The sequence below is a fragment of the Bos indicus x Bos taurus genome, chromosome 5 (genome assembly GCF_003369695.1).
Source record: "Bos indicus x Bos taurus breed Angus x Brahman F1 hybrid chromosome 5, Bos_hybrid_MaternalHap_v2.0, whole genome shotgun sequence".
NCBI classification, from domain to species: domain Eukaryota; kingdom Metazoa; phylum Chordata; class Mammalia; order Artiodactyla; family Bovidae; genus Bos; species Bos indicus x Bos taurus.
The window spans coordinates 95,504,655-95,531,208 of record NC_040080.1 but is presented as its reverse complement, the minus strand read 5'-3'; the positions used below and the strand labels follow the sequence as shown (position 1 = coordinate 95,531,208).

At 35.5% G+C, this 26,554-nt stretch overlaps 1 protein-coding gene and 1 pseudogene across 4 annotated transcripts in view; one reads left to right on the top strand and one right to left on the bottom strand.

Annotated features, from left to right (window-relative positions):
- NR2C1 (nuclear receptor subfamily 2 group C member 1) overlaps positions 1-26,554 on the bottom strand; it is a 39,938-nt gene that overhangs the window by 5,615 nt on the left and 7,769 nt on the right. For 2 of the 4 annotated variants that reach the window (XM_027543132.1, XM_027543130.1), the window contains exons 2-12: positions 26,384-26,455; positions 21,184-21,414; positions 17,969-18,050; positions 16,366-16,545; positions 14,882-15,029; positions 14,689-14,779; positions 10,651-10,844; positions 9,307-9,472; positions 5,077-5,198; positions 2,716-2,855; positions 1,187-1,324 (exon numbers count right to left, since the gene is read on the bottom strand). In XM_027543132.1, coding sequence (XP_027398933.1) covers positions 1,187-1,324; positions 2,716-2,855; positions 5,077-5,198; positions 9,307-9,472; positions 10,651-10,844; positions 14,689-14,779; positions 14,882-15,029; positions 16,366-16,545; positions 17,969-18,050; positions 21,184-21,414; positions 26,384-26,437 — 1,546 coding nt within the window. In that variant the 5' untranslated portion in view covers positions 26,438-26,455. The remainder of the gene's footprint in view (positions 1-1,186; positions 1,325-2,715; positions 2,856-5,076; positions 5,199-9,306; positions 9,473-10,650; positions 10,845-14,688; positions 14,780-14,881; positions 15,030-16,365; positions 16,546-17,968; positions 18,051-21,183; positions 21,415-26,383; positions 26,456-26,554) is intronic. The other 2 variants (XM_027543133.1, XM_027543134.1) reach the window with 2 other exon arrangements.
- On the top strand, positions 21,422-23,542 carry LOC113893263 (annotated as a pseudogene).

Sequence of the window (26,554 nt, the reverse complement as noted above, 5' to 3'; positions counted from 1 at the left end):
GAGGGAATATTTAATAAAACAAAAGTACATTATAATTCTGTTGTCAAATCTACGGTCTTTCAATTTTAAGGAAAATTAAAGTGGCAAATTGGTTGTGATAAAGATTGCGATACATGTTATTAATTTAGCTAAAACATCAGAATAATAGTACAAAATAGCTTTAATTATCTTACTGATATCACTGAAGGTAGTAAGAAGCAGGGTTCCTCAGATAATTTTATTATGATACATAGTAACAGAAAAACATATACCAAAATGAAGAATACAGAGCCTAAGAAAATAGGCAATTTTTCTTACTCTAAAATTGATTGTTGAGCTTTACTGTCATTTTACTATATGTAAAAACTAGTACTTGGCAGAAAGACAAGAGACCCATTTTTCTATTTATTGGGAACTCCGAGAAGGAAATGGCAACCCACTCCAGTGTTCTTGCCTGGAGAATCCCAGGGACGGGGGAGCCTGGTGGGCTGCCGTCTATGGGGTCGCACAGAGTCGGACACGACTGAAGCGACTTAGCAGCAGCAGCAGCATAACATGTTTGGAAATTTAACCCATTAACAAAGCAATCTTCATCTCTCTTTTTGCCTTTTAATGATGCCTAGCAAATATACCTAAACATTCAAGTGCTGAACAGGACTAAAAGTCTATGTCATTTCACTGATTTCTTCAATTTTCCTTTTCATGCCCAGATGTCTAACATCCAACAATTTCACAGATTTGAAGTGTACAATTCAATAGTTTTTTAGTATATTCAGAGTTGTGCAAACCTCACCACAATCTAATTTTAGAACATCTTTGTTGGCCCCAAAAGAAACACCCATTAGTAGTCACTCTCCATTATCTCCTATCCTTACACCAAGGAAGCCACAAATCTCTCTATAGATTTGCCTATTCTAGACAATGCAGATACATGGAAATATTTAATATGCGTTTTTTTTTGTGATTGATTTCTGTCACCTGCATACTGTTTTCAAGGTTTATCCATGCTGGCATGTATTAGAATTTCGTTACTTTTTATGGCTGAATGATATTCCATTTATATATACATTTTGTTTATTCATTTGTTTCATGGACACTTCAGTTGTTTCCATATCAATGTACATTCCCAATGGCAAATGTATGAGGGTTGTAATTTCTCCACATCCTCAAACACTGTATTTTGAATAAGAAGTAAATGTTTATATACCTGGACTGAAGAGTACTATTGCCTTCAGGTAGGCATATTCATATCCATCAATGCAGAGTTTTACCATGCTGTTACAAAACTCCTGTAGTTTGAAGATGTGTTCCATCAATAATTTCCTTCTTTCTGCTGATATTTTATCTTTAATTAAAAACAAACAAAATCTTCTAGTGTTCAGCAAAAATGTATGACTATTTTTATCCAACATATTTCCTCCTCACTAATTTCCAGCTTTGAATATAATCAATTTATCAAATGTTAAAAATTCAATATATCTGCAAGTTTAGTGTTTTATTTATTTATTTATTCAGCTGTGCTGGGTCGTAGTTGCAGCATGTGGGATCTAGTTCCTGAACCAGGGATGGAACCCAGGCCCCCTGCACTGGGAGCATAGAGTCTTGGCCACTGAACCACCAGGGAAGTCCCTCTCTGCCAACTTCAAATGAAACTAATTAATGATCTTCAGACACTGTTCATTCAAGAAAATAAAAAAAGAACAGGCTGTTAATATAAAAAGCCCTAAAGGTTATGTTTCCTTCCAAGATACACCTTTGAGAAGATAAGCTATAAAGATTAACTACAAAAGACTCAAATTTTGCTAATAGGATTTAAGTTTATATCAATAAAATAAGCAAAATCATCTAGATATTTAAGTTACCGACACTATTACAACAACAACAAAAAAAACCCTGTTAAGACCAAAGAAAAGTTGAATAAAACAGTATGTTCTAACTTAAAATTTATTGTGTTTATGTAGTACTGACTTCTGGTATATCTACTATTGATGAGATTTTAATAATCAATAATCTTATTGATGAGGTTATTCTTTGCCATTAAATGGAGGGGAAGCAGATAGTTCAAGAAAAATGTACAACAACAGGAAGTGGCATATGCAAAGGAAATAAATGTAATTCTCTGTCTATAATTTTTTCTTGAACTCAAAAAAAATAGTTCTTCCCATTTGATGAAGGGGCACCTTCTTGGATAGTCACAAGCCATTCTGAAACAAAACATTTATAAATCAGTGCTTGCCCACCTGTCTCCTCAAGCAAATGGGAGTTGTAATCAGGAAAAGGAAAAAGATAATTAGGATTGTTTTGTGACTCTTCAGTAGTGTCTAAGTGAAAGGATACATACTGATGAATTGATTAAAAAAAAAAAAGTTTAGCCTACCTTGGGATTCAAAAGGCTACAATGAAGAAAAGCAGTTTAAAAACAGTTGGTAACTATACATTTATAAATAGTTGATTACCTCTATATAAGCGTACCCTGGATTCTTTGGTATGTACGTTGAAGTGTAAAAATTCATGAGGCCTGATCAGAAAGAGCACTTAAATACATTTGTTTCAGTTTTGTTGTACTATCATTTAAAACTATTTTGGTTGATTAATGAATTATATCAAAATGTAACAATTATGTAAGGTAAAAAGGATTATTGATATTTATCTTTTGATACTTAACTTTAAACGTAATACTATAAAACCGATGTCTCCTCTTATATCCTAGAAAAGGAAAAATAAGGTGCTTTTTACCTTGTTGAAGGCTACTGTGAAGACAGTTGACAAATGTTGCTAATATAGTTGCGACATTCATCACTTGCCAGCACTGGGCAAGACCGAGAGTAAAAAGTTCATTCCAATAAGCTTTCACCAATGATATGCTGTTTTCTTGCCTATAAAAACAAAAACAAATATCAAATATGTTTTATGAAACCTTATAACTGACTCATATATTTGAAAATACAATATTCAGTTCAGTTCAGTCACTCAGTCGTATTGGACTCTTTGCGACCCCATGAACCGCAGCACACCAGGCCTCCCTGTCCATCACCAACTCCCGGAGCCTACCCAAACTCATGTCCATTGAGTCGGTGATGCCATCCAACCATCTCATCCTCTGTCGTCCCCTTCTCCTCCTGCCCTCAATCTTTCCCAGCATCAGGGTCTTTTCAAATCAGTCAGCTCTTCGCATCAGGTGGCCAAAGGATTGGAGTTTCAGCTTCAACATCAATCCTTCCAATGAACACCCAGGACTGATCTCCTTTAGAATGGACTGGTTGGATCTCCTTGCAGTCCAAGGGACTCTCAGGAGTCTTCTCCAACACCACAGTTCAAAAGCATCAATTCTTCAGTGCTCAGCTTTCTTTATAGTCCAACTCTTACATCCATACATGATTACTGGAAAGACCACAGCCTTGACTAGACGGACCTTTTTTGGCAAAGTAATGTCTCTGCTTTTTAATATACTGTCTAGGTTGGTCATAACTTTCCTTCCAAGGAGTAAGCATCTTTTAATTTCATGGCTGAAATCACCATCTGCAGTGATTCTGGAGCCCACAAAGACAAAGTCAGCCACTGTTCCCCCTCTATTTGCCATGAAGTGATGGGACCGGATGCTATGATCTTAGTTTTCTGCATGTTGAGCTTTAAGCCAACTTTTCATTCTTCTCTTTCACTTTCATCAAGAGGCTTTTTAGTTCCTCTTCACTTTCTGCCATAAGGGTGGTGTCATCTGCATATCTGAGGTTATTGATATTTCTCCTGGCAATCTTGATTCCAGCTTGTGCTTCTTCCAGCCCAGCGGTTCTCATGATGTACTCTGCATAGAAGTTAAATAAGCAGGGTGACAATATACAGCCTTGACGTACTCCTTTTCCTATCTGGAACCTGTGTGTTGTTCCATGTCCAGTTCTAACTGTTGCTTAAGAGGCAGGTCAGGTGGTCTGGTATTCCCATCTCTTTCAGAATTTTCCACACTTCATTGTGATCCAAACAGTCAAAGGCTTTGGCATTGTCAATAAAGCAGAAATAAATGTTTTTCTGGAACTCCCTTGCTTTTTCGATGATCCAGCGAATGTTGGCAATTTGATCTCTGGTTCCTCTACCTTTTCTAAAACCAGCTTGAACATCTGGAAGTTCACAGTTCATACTGCTGAAGCCTGGCTTGGAGAATTTTGAGCATTACTTTACTAGCATGTGAGATGAATGCAACTGTGCAGTAGTTTGAGCATTCTTTGGCATTTCCTTTCTTAGGGACTGGAATGAAAACTCTGAGTCTAAAGTTTTATACAGGAAAGTCAAAGGTAATCAACCAGTGAACAAAGCACACAAAAAAAGAACAGAGTAAACAGATTTAAAAAGTCAGTTTTTGATGGCCTGCGTTATATCTCTTAGTTAGAAAATAACATTGGCATTGTTGTACAATGAGGTCCTACAACGTGACCAATACTTTTCTAACTATGGGCTTAACTTTCTCCATGGTCTCTTTGCTTCTTCAAACCAGTTACTTTAAAACAATAAAGAAATCTGACTTTAAACAAAGCTTGGATTTCTCATAATAGACCATTTTCCATTACCACCTAATCTAAACAGAATACAGACATGCTCTTCAGTGATACAACCAAACTTCTAACTCTTCATAGTGGTACTATGGGCTAATTTATATTTTCTTACTTTTTAGGGGGCAACCAACCACATGATTAAAAAATAATTACTTCTATTTTCAGACATATTCAGTGTATGCAAGTTTCAGATCCTTATTAACAAGCCTGAGATGACACTGAAACGGTGGTGGTAGGGAGAAACAATACCCCAAGTCATCTAGAGTCTCCCTTATTTAAGCCAATCAAAGACAGCCTATTATAAATGCTGGCTCCAGTGCACTGACTTCATTCAAACTGTTAACTCCATCAGATTATGAAATATGGATAATCTTCCACATAAAATAATATACAGTAAACACCACCCACTATGATCCTTCATATAAAATTTCAAGTTATAATGCTGTATCAGTTTGCCCCGTTTAAACAAATTCTCCCAAAATAAAAGCTCTTGCCTCATGTACATCTGTGCTACAAAATCACACTTAATATTCAAGAACTTCAGGACACTTACCCTAGAGCCTGGAAGGAAGGAATTGAAAGTGCCCAGTGCATTGATAAGAACAGCAGCCTGGAGGCAGACTCCCCAATGTAGTGCACATTCAGGTACTCAGGCATAGGAGACGGCATGGTGAGCTAGTGTGAACAGGGATGAGGTCAATTATCTCACATCGGACACTTCTAAATGAGCACTTCTTTGAAAAACTTAACTGTCAACATGTCAAGTAACTATCTTACATATTAGCCAAAAAGGCAAATCTTGATATAATCCAAGTCACTGGATGTTACAGCTAAAAACAGGATTTAGAATAAACAAAAAGACCAGAGTTTCTAATAAAGCAATATTCAGATAAAGCAGAATTCCACTTAACAAATACCAACCACAACATTATCTCGGTGTATTTTTAAAAGTTACTTTCTGTCTTCATATCAACAGTAAGTGTTTCCTTTCCTCTCTTCATTAACAGTATGTATACAGAAAACTTAATTCAAGAAGCAATCCTTTATGTTAAATGTCCCTTTCATTTAGGCTATGGGGATAACAAATTCAAATGCTTATAGGAGAGTAAGGAGTGAAGTGAGCCTGCTGATGCCATTTGTAGAGTGCATATTCCCAGATAACGGGCATGGGTGAATTCAACACATTGAAGACGTTTGGAATTAGGGCTCAGAACTGCTTGCTTTTTCAATTTTTCAAAAGCAGCTTCTACACAAAATCTCACCATCTAATCTACAGGAAAAATAAAATGTGTCTGTGGCCATAACAGTCACAGGCTGACCTTAGGTAATGTGTGACCACTGTTGGAAATAAAGATCCTACATCAAAATACTTATCAAAGCATTTCTGAAAATCTTGTTAAAGAGATCTTTTATTGCTATAAATTAAGAATTGATGCTTTTGAACTGTGATGTTGGAGAAGACTCTTGAGAGTCCCTTGGACTGCAAGGAGACCCAACCAGTCCATCCTAAAGGAGATCAGTCCTGGGTGTTCTTTGGAAGGACTGATGCTGAAGCTGAAACTCCAATACTTTGGCCACCTCATGCAAAGAGGTGACTCATTGGAAAAGACCCTGATGCTGGGTGGAATTGGGGGCAGGAGGAGAAGGGGACGACAGAGGATGAGATGGCTGGATGGCATCATCCACTCAATGGACATGAGTTTGAGTGAACTCCGGGAGTTGGTGATGGACAGGGAGGCCTGGCGTGCTGCAACTCATAGGGTCGCAAGGAGTCGGACATGACTGAGTGACTGAACTGAACTGAAATGTAATTTCATTCATAAGAAACTTCTATTTTAAAATTATTAAAATAATCAGTAATACCAAGCATAGGTGATGATATAGGGAAACAAATACATACAACTGAAGTGAGGTGAAAGTTGCTCAGTTGTATCCGACTCTTTGCGACTCCATGGACTATACAGTCCACGGAATTCTCTAGGCCAGAATACTGGAGTGGGTAGCCTTTCCCTTCTCCAGGAGATCTTCCCAACCCAGGGATGGAACCCAGGTCTCCCGCATTGCAGGCGGATTCTCTACCAGCTAAGCCACCAGGGAACTGAGTACCGGTCAAATGAAGGGCAAATTGGCTGTATCTATCAGCGTTTTAAAACTGAGTTTATCCTATGACCTAACAACGCCATTTCTAAATCTCTATTTCAAAAGGATACTTGCAAATATGCACAAAAAAGCATATACAAGGATATCCATTTCAGTACCACTCTTAACAGAAAAACTAAATTAAATGCTGGCTATAACCCAAATTTCTATCACTAAGGAAAGAATAATCCATGCCTACTTAGCAGGCATTAAAATTAGTAACATAAACTGAGATAGCAAGAAACATTTCAGACATCTAAGCAGAAAAAAATAGCAAAAATAACATTGATGAGCCAATATATGTTAAAAAGAGTATATGCATATAGATACACACTTTATGTGTATTGTATATATGATAGGAGGAGATACACCACACATTTAACAGTAGCTACCTCTGCTGGGGGACAGATGAAAATGCCCATGTGCATTTTTCTGGGGAGTGAATATACAGCTTTTAACAGATTCTCAAAGGTATCTATGATGCCAAACAGATTAAAGCTTTTCATCGAAATGATACCAAAGTTCTCTGGAAATGTTAGATAAAAATGCAAAAAATATTAATTTCCTTTGTTCAGTGTTAACCATAAGCGGTTTGTCTATTTACAAAACGGTGTCAAGTAATAGAACAGGACAATCAACAGCTGAAATTTCACATGTGAAAAGATAATTTTTAAAATGTTTGAGAAATGTTTACTGCAGCAATAAATTAAAATATCATTCCTTAAGAGAATTATAATAAGTAGATATTAAGCATCATAAATTTAATTGTTAGGATTCAACTGTTTCCACACATAAGTATATAAAAAACCAATTGGAAACTACCATACATTTCCGTACTGCCTATGGTGAGTAGGGGGAAAAAAAAATCCCTGAAAGTAATTACCAAAGATTACTAGTTTTAAGGGTAGGATTAGGGTGCAAAAACAAGATTACCCTTTACTAAGTAGTTTAAAATCATTCTAAAACAAATGAAATACTTACAATATGTAAAAACTGGATATTGGGGGCTAAAAGATACAGATGCACCCCGATTTACACAATAGTGGTGGCAATGCTGAAAACTGTGTTGCTCTAATCGTAAAACTGAAACCACTTGCAATATACACTAGAACCTGTTATTCAAAAGACTGCCACATTGTATTATTTTATAGAGAAAAAACTGTTTTACATACATAATTTTCTTAAAGCCAAGATAAACCTCCAACATTATATCAAGGCCAATTCTAGAAAGAAAAATGTTTTAATTTCCCCAATTTATCTGTCCAAAACAAATTTTTGAAGGATGACACTGATTATTCTCACTGCCTATTCCTATAGCCCCCATAAAATTTTTTCTTGTAAAGTACAAATAAAGCATTTCTGATTTTTTCATGTAAATTAACTTTGGTAAAATGTTCCATAAAGACTAGTTTCCATGATACATTTGTGGACTATATCAAATTACAGCCACAATTATTTAAATGTGACTTTTCTCTGAGTCAATTCTACTAAGCCAAATTTTGTAGGAATAAATTTTATCATACGCAGCTTTGATCAGTGTTAGATTTTTTTTTTGGCTGCACCACACAGCATGTGGGATCTTAGTTCCTGGAAGGGATGGAACCCACGTGACCAACCTGTAGTGGAAGCTCAGAGTCTTAACCACTGGACCACCAGGGAAGTCCCTGGCCAGGGTTAGATTTATCTTGTGTTCATTATTTCTGCCAGTAGCACACATATCTATTTGATAACTGTATATATTTTCATAAGAAACCCATGGAAATTTATAATCGCCAGTAAAGTTATGAGCAACTACCCTCAGGTAGTCCAGGACTGCTATGCTATGCACTGCTAACTAAGAGTTCTTAAGCACTTTCAATCACTTGCATATGATCTGCTAACAGTCCTCAGGGTGGGAGGAGCAAAGATAAACAGAGGGATCAAAACAGCAGAGTCTTAATGAAGGGTCTCAATGTCTCATTGGTCAGCCTATATAGCTGTAGTTTGAATATTATCTGAATGACAAATCAAATGCCAGATGTTATTTTCTAATATTCTACATGTATTGTTTCTAGTATTCTACATGTATTGTTTCCATCATAAATATATTTAAGGAAGCAAAAAAGAAATTACAGATGTACCTTCTCCAAATGGTTAAAGTGTAAAAAGTTAAAAACCAAAAATTAAATAATTTTAACCTTCTTAAAATGAGGCTGAGAGCTAGCTAACTGAGGCATTATATAATTAATTCTGTTCTTTGTAGTTAACTTGGTAAAAGCAGAAAATCTGGGTCTTAGATACTGATTTACACTAAAGCAGTAGTAGCTAGGCATTGAATAAAACCAGTGGATTCCACACATGATGAACACCAATACTTAAGAATACCCCCATCAACCATGTCTAACAGTGTCTAAACGAAACAAATCATGTCCAAATGTCCTAAAAGCTAACTTTTATAATCTTAAACACATTAATTGATATTGTGAGTACTATATAAACAGGATGTTTTAGTGAGCTGTTATTTTATGTTTTAGCTGGTGTTTCGAATCCTATTTGGGGTATCTCTGAGTTTAAAAGCACAACAAATATATTTTGATTTCTGAAAGGACAATTAAAATGGTCACACAACATAAAAATTATGAAATGTATATATATATAGAAATACCCTGAAAGCTACATGTGAATCGCTGAGAAGTGGCCCCTCTTTTTCGATGTAATTTATGCTTGAGTCTCCAGCAATTAGGTGTACGTTTCCTTCCATGCCCTCTCCTGAGCTCTGACAGGCTGTGCTTTCTCCAGGATTCAAAGCTTTTGCAAGAGTGTCAAATGCCCTATAAGGAGACATCAGAAGCTGTGAGCTTGGCCAATCTCCACAATAAAATGAGAATTCTATATAAAATCCTGAAATTAAGATTTAGGCCTTAAAAACTGTTTAGAAAATAGAACTTTGGTATATCACTGAGTATCCTATTTCAGTGATGTCTTTGACTCACTCTCCAAAAATAACAAATTAAACTTTAAATGTATAGTATGAAAAACTTTATTATTAATATATTTTACCAGAGAATTAGTCTTTTTAAAAAACTTACATGATTTAAGGGGAGAAAAATTCTTATGCTTCCTTTTACAAGTTAAATATTTGATACAACAAGGTATCAGGCCATTTATTTTACATACAAAAGTTATTTAGAAGAACAAGAGCAAGAACTTAAGCTGACTTTATTCTACACAAAACAAAGTTAGGTTTTTAATTTTATTTAAAAATGCAGAGAATAAACTTATGATAACACAGCTACATCTGAACTATAAGAATCTGAAATTAAGATGGCAAATAATTAATATTAGTAAGTAACTAGTCAAACAGCTCCTTGTATTTTTCAGTGAGAGGGCTTCTACAGTTCTTTAAAATCTCATGTTCAACAAAGTACTCGGTGAGATTCTGCAGTTCGTTCAATATTTTAGAAGAGGAACAGAGTGTAAAAAAAGCTGGTTTCTACATCCTAAGTATTAATAGCAGAAGAATGAAAAGTAGAATTCTGATACAAGTTTCCTGAAGTGTAAACTTAAAACTATAATGGATTCAACCCAATTTTTAAAACCTATTTTCATCACCAGAAATTGGTGGGGGAAATGAAAAATGACTGCCTAGTAAGATATACATTAAACTTTAAATACACAGAATATAAAATCTGGCAACTAGAACATCTGAAAAATCAGACCCAAATTATCATCTTTATTGGGAAAAAAAAACCAAAACTGAATTTTATGACTACATTTCTAATCTTATCATATTTACTTATTGCTCACTATTTACAATGTAACCTGCTGGACATCATTTTATATTGAACAGAATTTTTCAATGAAAGTTTACTTATGACTTAAATTTTCTAAGTTTAATAGAAATAATTGTTTTTTGAAACTTCTGTAAATAATATTTAACATAAAAGTATTTTTTAAGAGATACTAAAGGACAATTGGCAAAGGGACACATGCTCAAAACAGATCTTACCTTGAAACATCACCGTTTGTCTGCATTTCTTGATGAAATTCACACACAGAGGTATAAGAAGTATCACCATTGCTTAAGCTTTCAATCATAGACACTTCATTACTATTTGGAGCAGGATCTTTAGTTTTTCCAAGGTTTGCTAATGATGTAACCACACTGGCCAATGTACTTAAATCTCCCTGACATGATACAGCCTTTAAAAAAAAAAAATTAAAATTCTGCAAATTGGTATCAGTTAACATTTCAATCTTAAATATCTAATTCTAGAATGTGAAATGCCAAAAGAAAAGCATATAAAGATATATGAAATCTAGAAAGTAAAATCAAAGAGCTCTGAGCTTTTAGAAACTTGAGGAACAAGTTTAAAAATATCAGGCACATTTCCTAGGAAATATTAATATTTACACAGGTTAAACTAAAAACTGTACATAATGGCTATCTATCCACATAACAGTTGCTTTCTTTTATTAAAAAGGTATTTGCTGCCCCAGGTCTTAGTTGTGGCATGTGATATCTAATTCCCTGACCAGGGATGGAACCAGGACTACCAGGGAAGTCCATTAACAGGTGCCTTCCCTATAAAAGGATATTAAATTAGATGAGCTTTCAAGATCTTCCAGCATTAAAATTTTGATATTTCTGTAATTCCCAAAACTTATTATGCAAACTCGAAAGTTGCATAGGATAAAATTAATGTTTTATTAAGGAATAGAGAAAAGAAAAGTGTATTACTGAACAGACTTCCAGGATGCCAAGTTTTACCAGCCACTGTGTTAAATGTGTTAAATATCAAGCATTCTGTAGGTGGAAAGTCCCTCTACATTATTTAGGAGACTGGGCTTTTGTATATATTGCATGTTTTCCTATTTGTCACCACTTTTTATTTTTGTTAACGTGTACATTCTTTATGCATGAATTAGCGACAACTGTTTTATGAAAAAATCTGCTCAACTCTCTGACTACCCAGAAATATAATCTGTACAGGAAAAGCAGATAGATGGTTTATTTTTCTTCCTTTTATTTATCAATTTTAGAGCAATGAATCAATGCCCAAGCAACTTATGACGAAAGGTGAATTTTGAGTATCATTTTAAATTCATATTTTTATATACTCATTAGTCATTCTTTCATAAATGCTCAAATCATTCCACCCTAATCAAATGAAAGGCTTTTCAGTTTGCCTTCTATGACTTCTGACAGGTCCATAGATATTTAAAATTTTTCATTATATCTTTATGGTTTTTTAGTGATAATGATTACTCCTAAGAGGATACATGTTTCCTTGAATTTCTCTATATCAATTCTTTAGTTTATGCAAAACTGATTTGTCTATGAATACATAGACAAATAGCTTCTGTGCTCTCCCCAAACTAAAGAATGGTCCCAGAATTATTTACTGAGTAATCCACCAGTTACTAAGTTTCTTACATGACTGCGACCTTTGTATGTATTTTATGTAATCCATACATCAACCCTGTGAAATTGCAATCATTGTCCCTTTATTACTGATAAGAAGAATTACTCATTGTCTCTTTAGCAGTAAGTAGTAGAGGCAGGATAGGAAGTCAGATCGGTCTGACAGGAAAGCCTGTGCTCCTAACCCCTGCTCCTGCCTTCATATATACATGTAAAAGGAACTGACATTTTTTAGGTGTTTTAATTTTCAACTAAAACATTTATATATTCTCTTCCATTTCATACCATGTCTATCTAGACAGGTGCTTAATGTGGAAAGGACTTACATTGTAGCTTGACAGCTTTGGGACCATTTGTCAGAAACTAACCAAATAAGGTTGTTAACACAATTTAATATAAAGACATTTAGAGAAGTACAGTGTCTGGGCAAGTATTACAGAAAATTTTCAACAAAACTTAGTTCTCTTCCTTTCCTGAAGAAGTTAATATGTCAATGAAGTTGTAACTACCATTCTAGGTACAAATCATGTAGATAAGGCTAAGTGAAGTCTTGAATGTAATTCCAAAATATATGGTAAGATACCAGATCTCCTTGATTAATAACAATACGCTAAAGCCCAATCTGTAAGGCAGACACTCTTATTATCCCTTATTTTATAGATGAGGAAGGAAACTGAAGCACTAAGGTCAAATATCTTGCCCAAGGTTATGCAGCTAGTAAGTGGCAGATGAAATTTGATTCCAGAGCACAAGTATTAAGATTGCCTTAAAGTACCAAATAAAAAATAATAACACAAATCTGGCCATATATAGAATAAATAATTTCATAGGGCATATGAAACCAGATCACATTATAGGTTAAGACAAACACCAGTAATAGGCTCTCTGAAATCTGCCTTCAGGAACAATGTTTGTTTTCAGTTCTTATAAGGGGCTTTCAAACACTACGGAATTCTACATGCTTGTTTTTTATTTCAGACCTCTTGCTCAATAAAGAGCTGCTCCAAATCTCTAAGGGGACCCAGATGACTTGGATACATAGCATGAGAGCTCATGCAACTGTTACTACTCTTGATTCAAGTCAGTGTTTTAAGTGAGGTACGTGAAGAATTTCTCTTCATCTGAAATATTTTTAATATCAACATTTTAACACTAAAAAGTTTGTAGGACAACACAAAAGGAATATAAAGAATTTTATACTTATTATACATTTCTATATCTGAGGACTTTTATTTTAAGATGAAAGAAACCCAGAAGACTTTTCCACGTTGAAGCTATAGTTGGTTCTAGTGGAAAAATGAACATTTCTACTGATAAAATTAATTTATCAGGACTCACAAAGTAGAAGCTGCTCCAGTGACCTGGCCCATTTCACACCACACTTACGGCAGAAAGCAAAGAACTAAAGAGCCTCTTGATGAAAGTGAAAGAGGAGAGTGAAAAGTTGGCTTAAAACTCAACATTCAGAAAACTAAGATCATGGCCTCTGGTCCCATCACTTCATGGCAAAGAGATGGGGAAACTGTGAAAACAGTGACAGACTTTATTTTCTTGGGCTCCAAAATCACTGCAGATGGTGACTACAGCCATGAAATATAAATATGCTTGCTCCTTGGAAGAAAAGCTATGACCAACCTAGACAGCATATTAAAAAGCAGAGACATTACTTTGCCAACAAAGGTCCGTCTAGTCAAAGCTATGGTTTTTCTAGTAGTCATGTATGGATGTGCGAGTTGGACTATAAAGAAAGCTGAGCACCGAAGAATTGATGCTTTTGAACTGTGGTGTTGGAGAAGACTCTTGAGAGTCCCTTGGCCTGCAAGGAGATCCAATCAGTCCATTCTAAAGGAGATCAGTCCTGAATATTCATTGGAAGGACTCTTGCTGAAGCTGAAATTCCAATACTTTGGCCACCTGATGAGAAGAACTGACTCATTGGAAAAGACCCTGATGCTGAGAAAGATTGAAGGTGGGAGAAGAAGCAGACGACAGAGGATGAGGTGGTTGGATGGCATCACCAACTCAATGGACATGAGTTTGAATAAGCTCCGGGAGTTGGTGATGGACAGGGAGGCCTGGCTTGCTGCAGTCCATGGGGTCCCAAAGAGTCAGATGTGACTGAACTGAAACTTACGTCACTTTGCACTTAAAGGAAACATCTGTCAAAGAAACCTATCATATACCAGTCATAATCCTCCAGCTCCAGCTTTAGTGAGCTCACCTCATCCTAGACAGCAGGACCCGAGAGCATTACAGGGAATCCCAAACTCTGAGTCAATCCCAACCTCTGTTTCCTTTTTGCTGCTTCAAATCCTCTATAAAACTAACTCTTGTCTAAAATTCCTCCACTAGAGTGTTCCACTGCTAATCAGCACTGTAATCCACTCATCCATGGATCGTTTTCCGTTAAATAAGGAACACTGAACTCATTACCAAATTTTTTTAGTTTTGTTATTTGATACTACCAAACAGTTGATGATAATTTTCATTAAAATAAAAACAAGAATCTGTAACCCGAAATATTTAGGACCAAATCAATTGGCCAAACTGATGGAGGAGAAAAGGAAAAACTTTTATAAGCTTAAGCAGTTTTAAGCTTTAAATTAATTGTACTAAACACACCTTATCTGGTGTCATCAGCATAGTTGACTCAGTTTTTATTCCAGATTGATGAATATTCACAAACATTCCTGAATCTAAAAGTCCTGCTGACCTGTAACAAATAAGTACAAATTTTAGCCTTGGTTTCACTGGGAAGACAAAAAATGACCACCTGCTTATCATATGTTGCTGTTGTTTTCTTTTTTTACTATACCTTGCAGTTTCACTATCTGTTACAAAAGTTGGAGTTGCAGCTAACGGGCTTCGAAGGTCTTTTCGAATGTAGATTTTTTCTGTTGAAGCAGCACAGTTGGAAGATTTTTCTCTGGATACTTCAATGGGTTTTCTTTCACACTGAACAGCTACAAAAATGTGCCAAATTTATATCACAATGCAGAATTTATAAGCAATTATAAATGCAAGCTCTAGGTCAGCAATGTTGTTATGGGAGACATGGTTATCATAACTCTAAAGATAACCATCAATCTTTAGAAATTATTTTTTAAGTTCAATGAAGTTGCTTCAAATAGTAAAACTGGCCACTGTGCATCTCTCTTATTCTCTTTTCTCTCCCTGCCCCAGTTGTGGCAGAAATGCAGAATTCTTATTTTTTAAAAGTTCACTATCAAGAAGGAAAACCTGAAGTTAGGAGTCCTTTACACATCTAATACACATAAGAGTATTAAAAAATAAAGTATTTAAACAACTGAAGACAATACTGACAGTGAACCACAAAAAGACCCAAGTCAAATCTTTTTTTAATTAAGGGCAGGGAGATTTTTAAAAATTTGTTAGTTTTTTAATTTGTACAGGGCAAGGAGATTTTTGAGCAGCAACTCAATCGCTTAGTTTTTATTTATAAAATAGAGGTTAATAAAAAAAATAGAGGTAATAAATTTTATGGGCTTCCCTGGTAAAGCTCAGATGGCAAAGAATCTGCCTGAAATGTGGGAGACCTGGGTTTGATCTCTGGGTTGGGAAGAGCCCTTGGAGAAGGGAATGGCTAACCATTCCAGTATTCTGGCCTGGAGAATCCATGGACAGAGAGGAGCCTGAAGGGCTACTGTCCATGGAGTTGCAAAGAGCTGGATGTGACTGAGCAACTTTCAATAAAATTTACAGCAATTTTATTTCATGATACTTAGGAGACGGTATACTGAAGTTGTTAACTGTACGTTTTCTGAGAAAAACAAAACAAAACTGCCAAGATGCAAATCCAAGTTCTGCCACTTATTAGTTATGTGACCTTGGGCAAGTTTCTAAATTTCCTCTGTTCACACAAATGTAAAATGGCTAACAGTAGTATCTACTGACAATTCTGATGTGAGAACAAATAATTTAATTTGTACGCTATACACAGAGTAAAGCACAATGAGAGCTCAATCAATACTAGCTACTGTTATTGCCTTATTAACCACTTTAGTATTAAAAGTTTGGTGAAAAACTAAACTGGTATCTAGTTACCTTTAAAAAAAATTATTATTACCAGATCCAAACTAAAATTACAATGCCTGGCATTATAAGCATTGAGTTAAGATTTGTTGAACATACAAAAATACATATTTCTATATTTTTGTTGGAAAACTTTAAATTAAAAAACATATATATATGACATATTTTAACGTGTTAATTTTAACATATTTCTAGGAGTTTGCCTGAATTCTTAAAAGTATTTTCTCCTGAAAAGCTAATACATACAGTCTTGTTTCATTCCAAACGCAATACATCTTTGTAACCTGCAGTATTGACAGCGATTTCGATGGTGTTTATTAATAATACAGTCCTTTGATCCTCGACATGAATAAACTAAATTTTTTCGGATACTTCTTTTAAAAAATCCTTTGCAGCCTTCACAAGTTACTGCTCCATAATGACGGCCTAGAAACAAATGTTTAAGAAAATACGAAAGTCACATTTTTCAGAACTAAAATGAAGTAGGCCCGCCCACATCTACCCTTTAAACATGAGATGAAACTGAGATTTCTGAGTTTATGACATGATGTTTTTTTTTTTTAATGAACTACCAGAGAATGACACAAACAATTCTCTGATAAAATATACTAAACAATATGAGATTTTAAATTTTGCAAAGTAATTTTAACAATGACATGGAAAATTTGGGAAAGAGAAGAAACACAATCACCCATAACCCATGATATAAAAACTATTTTCACTTCTGAGATCACTTACAAATGACAATTCTATTATGTACTATATAAGGGTTTCCCTGGTGGCTCAGTGGTTAAGAATCCACCTGTCAATGCAGAAGATGCAGGTTGGATCCCTGGGTTGAGAACATCCCTTGGAGAAGGAAATGGCAACCTACTCTAGTATTCTTGCCTGGGAAATCCCATGGACAGAGGAACCTGGAGGACTATAGCCCATGGGGTCCAGAGAGCTGGACATGACTTAGCAACTTAACAACAACAATATACTTTATAAAGCTACTTTATTCTGAAAACTATGCTCTAAAAAAAGGATATAATGTCAGTTAGTATTTGAAAATCTAATCATCCTTCCTTATAGTGAGTCCACTTTTAAATTTTTGGAGAAATCTGTTACACTTTGATAAACCTATCATTTTCACAAACCATTAACAAACTGAACATACTCTGGGAAAAGCTCCAGTACAAGTTTTGTAATGAAGCTATGGGAAAGATAAAAAAGATGAAGGAAAACAAGCTGGGCCCTTAAACTTATCTCACTGGTACTTGTGAATATATACGAATAAATATGGGTATGTATTTCTGGGCATGAAGGAACAATGGCCAGAACTAAAACAGCGCAAACCTGAGTACTAAAATCAGGCTTGGAGAAATGTCTGCTCAACTATGCAGAGCATTTCATCAGGGTTCACCAGAGCTTTTCCACCTCAGTAATCTATTACTCTGTATTCCTAGAATGAGAACAGGGCTCAACAGGTAGATTAGTAATCTAATGTTACATGTTATTAAGGATCACAACGAATTTTTAAGCAATACCTTTGATAAAACTGGTTTCACATTCAGAAAAATTTCCACATGTTCAGTTTACTTTCAAAAAATTGAAACTGCCTTTCATAATTCTTTGAAATATGCATTTTATGTCACTGCAAGATCACATTAAACTGCAGTGAAATAAAAAACCTTTAGGTGAATAAAAAGCTCTGGGGGAAAATCAGTTAAATTTCATAGGCTACAAATATGAACCATAAAAACAACATGCTCCTTTATTTTACTTTTTACTGTCAGTAGAAGAAATGCAGCAGTGAGGCAATTATTTTAACAGCACAACACAGATAGCAGGTTATTTGTAGTATTACCTGATGCTTTGTCTCCACATACTACGCAAAGATCAAAAACCTTATTTGGTCCTTGTTCTGAGGAAGAATTATCTGTTAAGAACTAAAGAAACCCCCCAAAACAAACAAACAAACAAGAAAACAATAATTTGTTGTTACTCAGTAATACTCTTATGTAAAAAATTAAAAGAACTTTCATATTACTTTTTGCTTTCTTTTTTGTAAGTTATTCTGAAACTTTGAACTCTATTATTATGCATGTATCAATTAAACTATTCTGAATTTTCTTTACATAAAGATTAAAATTTCAATGTTATAAAAAGTACAGACAGAAATAATACCTTTTAAGTTTGTTCCCTAACAATTCATTAAAGTAAAAAGAGTCTTAAACACACAAATACATGAGTATATTTTTTTACTGCATCTCACCCATAAAGTATTTACTATTCATATGGAACACATCAAATTACTGTAGCAGTTATCTGTCCTATTTTGACATTTGTCTTTGAATAACTCAGAATATTTCCCCATAGAATGATATGACTAAAATAAGCTATAATAGCATAAAAAGAGAAATCTAATTTTAAATATAAAAAGGTTATGAAGAAAAAAGAAATCTGTTGAAGCATTTACTTTAACTATGGAACATGACTGATATACAAAGGTATAAACTTTTCATTCAGCTGTCTAAGGATTGGGTTAGGTGCAGAGGTTGAGAACATGGACTCTGGAGTCTGTTAATGACAGCAAATTAGTAGGGACTAGATGGAGTGGCCTTGGGCAAATTACTAAATTTCTTTAAACTATATTAAGAGCTCATCGCTAGGTACAGCTAATATAATACAAAGAAATACTAGTTTCTTCTTTTAGGTTCATCCTTCAATCTGTCATTTTCTTTCAATCTTTTGAAATGTGAACAAATTAAATTCAAGCTTCAAAATGGTAAAAACCTACCCCTGCTTTAAAACAGCTCACAAAATAATCCTCTCTTCCTTCTCTTAGGGGTGTGAATGCCTTCAGGAACAATTCTGATTTTAAAAACTTTAAATAGTCATTAAAATAGCTGTCCTAGGGAATTCCTTGGTGATCCAGTGGTTAGGACCCTGCGCTTTCACTGCTGAGGGTCTGGGTTTGACCCCTGGTTGAGTAACGAAGACCCTGCATGCCATGCAGCAAGGCCAAAAAAATTTTTCAAAAATAAAACAGCTGTCCCTTACTATGTTATAGTAGCATAATTTCTTTTTATATCACCATAAAAATCAGTCTTCAATGAAAACTTAAAAAAAAAACAATTTCTGTATTAGATATCCTTTGAAAACATCTCTGACAAATATCTATCTTTTTTTAAATAGCATATCTACTGCAAATGGTGCTAATCTTCTATTTGTTAATTTCCTAAGGGTGGAAGAGACACTGAGGTTAATGGGCCTGCCCACATCCCATCTTAGGTCACTGGAACAGAAATCAAATCTTGGCCCAGGGGAATTCCGTCCTATACCTGTTTCTCTTTCATTGCTTTTAGAGATGCAAAGTACCAATATTATTTTTATTTTTTAAATAAAGAAAACCTTTGAAAAAGATTAACTTTAAAGAAATCTGATATACACCTTTTCAGCCAACTGATGTCACCAGTCATAAATATGATGATAGGAACTACGCTTGGAATGATGTGATGAAAATGGCACTTAACTTCTGCTAACTACTCCCCCACACCCACAACCCCAGTCTAACCATGAAAAAAACATCAGACCAAGTCCCACAATAAGGCAATTTATAATATACCTGACCAGTATAACTTAAAACTATCAAAGTCACCAAATATAAGGAAAGTCTGAGAAACTGCCACAGATTAGAGGAGTCAAAGGAAACATGACAAATGTACTGTAATTTGGTATCCTGGAACAGACAGACATTAGGTAAAAAGTAGGGAAAGCTATGGATTTTAGCTAATGTATAAATACTACCAGTTCATTATTTATAATAAATATATATTATTTATTATATATATATATAATATATATATATTATTTATAAATATATATATAATAAATATATATTATAAATAAATATAATAAATATATAATAAATATAATGTAGAATGTCAATTATATGAGTAATTGTGTGTTGGGCGATTATATGGGAACTCTCTATACTAAATGCTCAATATTTCTGTAAATACAAAACTGTTCTTAAGAAAATCAAGCATGTTTATTAAAAAAAAATAAAGAAATTAGGGTATGGATAATGCCATACATTTTTTTAGTGACTTCTAATAACTTTATATATTTTATCCATTTTCTACATTAGTTGTTTTTAAAAGTAATATAAAATTGTGTAACTTGAAGAATAATACAATTTATCAGGATATATAGGCATAATTTTGTATCTTATGAATTTGGAGCTTTTCAATTCTAAAAGGAATTTTACTTGATTAGCTTTTCAACACAAAATGTGGAATCCAATTTTCAGTGAGCACCCTCACCAAAGCCTCTGGAAGCCAATGTAAGGGTTCACTGTATTTATATTCAATCATAGCAACCATTGGTAAAAACAGCAGCTACATAATTGTATGAAAGCCTTAGCTGGCTCTTTGAAGAATAATGTATAACTAGCAAAAATAAACAGCAATGTAAAGGTAATTTACACTACTGAGTGAGTTCCAGTGTTAGAGCAGACCACAGGCTCGGCTGCTCACTACATTAGTGAAGATGCACACGACAGAAGGGAAGCAAAGGCCACAAAGCTGCCAGCTGTAATATGGACTTCTTGATCCGGCAGCTGCTTATTCACAACACAGGCATCTTGGTCTTGGAAACTGCAGTCACAGAATTCTGTAGATGCTCCTGATTTGGAAGTTTCCTAACTGCCGAAGCAGGGCACCTAGAAGCAAGCTCTGAAGCAGGCTCCCAGTTATTCTTGGAAACCTGACCTACAAGTGTTCCTTCAGCCTTTCTAACAGTACTTTGAGCTCTCTACATTCTTTGTTAAATTCCTTCCTGCCCAAACTCGCCAGAGTGGATCTTACTATATGCCACTAAAAACCCCCTGAAATATACGCTGTGAGGAGGTGTGAGGAAAAGTATAGTGGCCCATAGGAGAAGGTAGCACCTAATTTTATACAAGATCTTTTCCTACTGAACATGCAGGATATAAAGTCTTAATGTCAGGACTTATTTTATGATATGCTTTTTCTTTTTTTCAAGGATAAGATTAAAGAGAAACTCTTATGAATTTACCTGGAGCTGTTGTGTAGACAAATCAGGAGTCGTAAAAAATAACTGGTTGACACCTGCTGCATCTGGCGTTGTGAAGAAAACCTTTCCTGGAGTAGAGTCCTGCCTGGCCAGAATGACTTTGTTTGGAGTAGAGCCATCGTGATTTGTCAGAATGAACTGTTTGCCTTGGGTATTATGATCAAGTGCTGTCACAATCTGGATTTTCTGGCCAGTAGGCTGCTCTGTAACAATCTAATACAATCATGTCATTAGTAATTAAGTCAACTTAATCTTTTTCCTTCTCTAAGGACAATTTTTCTCATTTCTCAGACAAAGCTAGACTAGAAAGCATACCATTACATATATAGATTCAATGTAATACACATAACATACATACCATTTAATCTAGCAATCCTACTTCCATGACATCCTACCCTACAGAAATAAACAAATGTGTAGATAAAGCTACAATAGTAAGAGCACTTGGACTTCACTATTTTGATTCCTTCCCTTCTCCTCCTTCCTACCTTCCATATACATAAACATATACTGAGTGTATTCTATTTGCCAATCGCTGTTTGTTCTGGGTCCCTGGATACAACAATAAAGAAAACAAAATTTTTATTCTCTAAAAGCTTTTACTTTAGTGAGGAAAGGCCAATAAAAAACAAGTAAGCAAATAATATTGTCAGGTGGTTATGTGTTACAAAGTAAAATAAAGCAGGGTAAGCTGGGGGTTATTGATGGAATGAGAGTGTTGAGGAGATAACATTTCAGCACAGACCTGAGTGAAGGAACAGACCAAGGCTTAGGACTAGCTAGGGGAAGTGCGTCCCTAGTAGAGGAAGCAGCCTGTGGGGCAGGAAGAGCGTGTTTGAGATAGCTGAGGCAAGAGGCACAGCAAGAGAGCTGTATGAGTGAAAATGGATGGGAGAGAGATTTACGGTAGGAAGTGGGATGTGAGAAACAAAAAGGGCCAAACTGAAAAGGGTCTCGTAGGCCATACAACATCTGATTTCCTACTGGATGACATGGAGATCCACTGAAGGGCTCGTGGAGCAGAGACGCGGCAGGATCTTTTGCAAACAGCATCTTTCTAGATTCAGTGTAAAGATCAGACTATGAATTAAGAACAGAATTAAGGGAGACCAGAAAGGATGCCAGTGCACAAACACTGGCAGCACTTGGGTACTGTATATAGGCAGAGACACAGGCCAAGATCAGGGTAGTAGGCATGCTAGGGGTGAAAAACAATTGGGGATATTTTATAAAGGGAGAGGTGACAAGATACACTGATGGATTGGATATGGAATATGAGAAGAGAAGAGTCGAGGATGATTATGAAATTTTGGCCCGACCAATTAGGACAGAATTGTCATTTACTGAGACAGAGTAGTCTGGAGAAGAAAAAGTTCATGAATAAAAAGAACAGCCTAGCATTGAGGGTTTTCAATGTAGCTGAGCAAATATTTTACGGAAAAAAACTCATTAAGCCAATTAAATTCCCTGAATTCAATTTTAAAATGGCAAAGCTGATTTGTTCCCAAGTTTTTTCTATTTCTCTGAAATTATTTTCAAGACTATTTTCTCCTTTTTCTGGCTCTCTTAGCAGCCCCCATGGTGGTCGTCAAGAACAAGCACTTATGAAAGGAGGCAAAAAGAGAGCCAAGAAGGAAGTGGTTGACCCAGTTTCTAAAAAAGATTGGTATGATGTGAAAGCACCAGCTATGTTCAGTATAAGGAATACTGGGAAAACGTTGTTCACAAGAACTCAAGGAACCAAAATCACATCTGATGGCCTCAACGAATATGTTTTTAAGTGAGTCTCACTAATCTGCAGAATGATGAAGTAGCATTTAGAAAATTCAGGCTAATATTGAGAATGTTCAGGGCAAAAACTGCCTAATTTCCATGGCATGGATCTTATCCGTAACGTATTCCATGGTCAAAAAGTGGCAAACCATGATTGAAGCTCATGTTGAGGTCAAGACTACGGATGGTTACTTGCTTCATCTGTTCTGTGTGGGTAACTAAAAAACGCAACCATCAGATTTAGAAGACCTTTTATGCTCAGCGCTAGCAGGTACACCAGATCCCCAAGAGGGATCTGCACCTGAGAGGCGCAGATGAATGACTTGAAAGAAGTGGTCAATAAACTGATTTCAGATAGCACTGGAAAAGACTTGCCAATCTATTTATCCACTCCATGATGTCTTCTTTAGAAAAGCAAAAAATGCTAAAGGAGCCCAAGTTTGAATTGGGAAAACTCATGGAGCTACATGGTGAAGGTAGTAGTTCTGGAAAAGCTACTGGGGATGAGACAGGTGCTAAAGTTAAATGAGTTGGTGAATATGAGCCACCAGTCCAAGAATCTGTTTAAAACGTGTACTTTTAATGATGACAAAAGATCTTATTTGTGGTAGGAAAAAAAAGACTATTTTCTGCACAAAATTTACAGCACAGTTCTGAATCACTCATTAGTTTTTGTCTAGAGCACACTGCATTGATTATGGCTGCTACCAATGTGAGTTTCCTTTGTTGACCATTATTTCTACCATGCCCTATTTTCCTGGCTGCAGTTTTAACGGTTGTCAGTTTTGTTTTGCATAGGTTATTTCTACCAAGTCTCGTCTCCAACCTCCCCACTAACAATTTCTGCAATATTCAATGACACTTATAAGAGGTTTTCAATCAGTTCATGTGTAATTTTACCATGTAAAGTTTATGCTGTTATACATTTCATTTTAGAATATTCCTTTTTTTTTTTTAATGTCTTTGAATCTGTTTTATTGATGTTACTCTGTTCCTATCAGAAATATTAATTGTAAACTGAATAAAAATCTAATGGCTCACACTTATTTCTTAGAGACAAGAGCATCAGGTACATGCAGGGTCCATTATTATTATTATTGCCTGGAAACACTTTGCTTAGATGGGTAAAAGTATGTTTACTGCAGCACAATAATTATAATTAGAAACTGAAGTGATCCAAGTGGCCTTCAATAAAGAAAAGTAAATAGATTATGGAAACAGTTCTCAGGTCTTAGGATTTCTTTACATCCCTAAACAAATAAATAAAAATCACTGAGAGCCCAAACGGCTTTTATTTACATAGGTTATATCTATTGATATTTACCATACTGAAATTCAAATAGAAAAAATTTTAAGTATTTATTAATTCATCTTAAAATAACCCATTAAATATTAACATAATATATTTATTTAATGAAAAATAAGTATATTTTCCAAACAAAAAAAAATTTAGTGGAGGACAGAGGCACTGATTTACATTTTTGCAAACAGATTCAATGTCTGGCTTAATAGAAGCTGGATACTCATACCTGCCTGTGCATTCAATCTGCTGCAAAGGCTGTTTTGGTTAGAACAAAGAAAGACAATCCAGCCTTATATTTTTTGGGTAAAAGGGAGAGAATATCTTAATTGCTTCTTCAAATTGTGTAAACTGTTCTTTGATATGACATCAAAACGTGAAAAGTGACAGCTTTTTAGAGGTTAGTTGCAATGTAGAATCAGAAACTACTGGGTTGGTCAAAAAGTTCATTTGGGTTTTTCTTGAGATGATACAAGAGACTTGAACTAACTTCTTGGCCAACCAATATATTAAAATCTATTGGTCTATCCTGTAATGTGAATCCTTCACTTATGAGTGATTTTGTTACATCATGCACTGTTCATTTCGAAAACGCTGGTTCAATGAGTTATGTACACCTTTTAAATTTTGACATATTTAACCTATCATGTAACAAGTAGTCTCTGGAAAATTATACCACGTATTTGTGAGAGAATGATAGTGAAAAGACAAACAGCATTTTAGTATTATTATGAGAATGGTTTGGACCTTGCTGACTCTGAAAGAGTCCCTAGATGATATTTTGAAAACCTCTGGACTATGGAACTTCTTACTAGAACACAGCTGTTTATATGATAATAGATCTCCTTCTAATGGTCCAGTAAACCACAGATTTCACACCCTCCAGAAACAGTCTCTAACTAGAACCTCACATCCCACAACTCTTCATTAGCTGTTTTTCTTCCATGTTCCCAATTCCCAATTACACTCTACACAATCACCTATCATAGCACTGAACATACTCTATTTTTATTGTCCAATTATTCAACCATCTCTCACTAGATCAAAGTGAACTGAAAGTCAGTTCAGTTCAGTTACTCAGTTGTGTCCAACTCTTTGCGACCCCGTGAACCGCAGCACGCCAGGCCTCCCTGTCCATCACCAACTCCCGGAGTCCACCCAAACTCATGTCCACTGAGTCGGTGATGCCATCCAACCATCTCATCCTCTGTCGTCCCCTTCTCCTGCCCTCAATCTTTCCCAGCATCAGGGTCTTTTCAAATCAGTCAGCTCTTTGCATCAGGTGGCCAAAGTATTGGAGTTTCAGCCTCAACATCAGTCCTTTCAGTGAACAGCCAGGACTGATCTCCTTTAGAATGGACTGGTTGGATCTCCTTGCAGTCCAAGGGACTCTCAAGAGTCTTCTCCAACACCCCAGTTCAAAAGCATCAATTCTTCAGTGCTGAGCTTTCTTTGTAGTCCAACTCTCACATCCATACATGACTACTCAAAAAACCATAGCCTTGACTAGACGGACCTTTGTTGACAAAGTAATGTCTCTGCTTTTTAATATGCTGTCTAGGTTGGTCACTGGAGAAGGACATGGCAACCCACTCCAGTACTCTTGCCTGGAGAATTCCGTGGAGAGAGGAGCCTGGTAGGCTGCTGTCCATGGGGTCGCACAGAGTCAGACACGACTAAAGCAACTTAGCGGCAGCAGCAGCAGGTTGGCCATAACTTTCCTTCCAAGAAGTAAATGTCTTATAATTTCATGGCTGCAATCATCATCTGCAGTGATTTTGGAGCCCCCCAAAAAATAAAGTCAGCCACTGTTTCCCCATCTATTTCCCATGAAGTGATGGGACCGGATGCCATGATCTTAGGTTTCTGAATCTTGAGCTTTAAGCCAACTTTTTCACTCTCCTCTTTCACATTCATCAAGAGGCTCTTTAGCTCTTCTTCGCTTTCTGTCATAAGGGTGGTGTCATCTGCATATTACTGATATTTCTCTGGGCAATCTTGATTCCAACAATTGAGGGTATCTTTTATCTCTGTGCCACCAAAACCTAGCAAACTTATTTGTATAAATCACTTTGGTTAAGCAGTTAATGAACAGTAAATTAGACATACCTCTCCCATTTGTTGTTCAATAATTTGATGTGCAATTTCTTCTATGGATGCCATGATTTGATTGTCAGTGTCCTGCCAAAAATAAGATGCTTTTTCACAATTATACCCACAAAACATATTAACTGAAGAATTTACAAATGAAATTATATGATAACTAGGATTTGCTTCAAA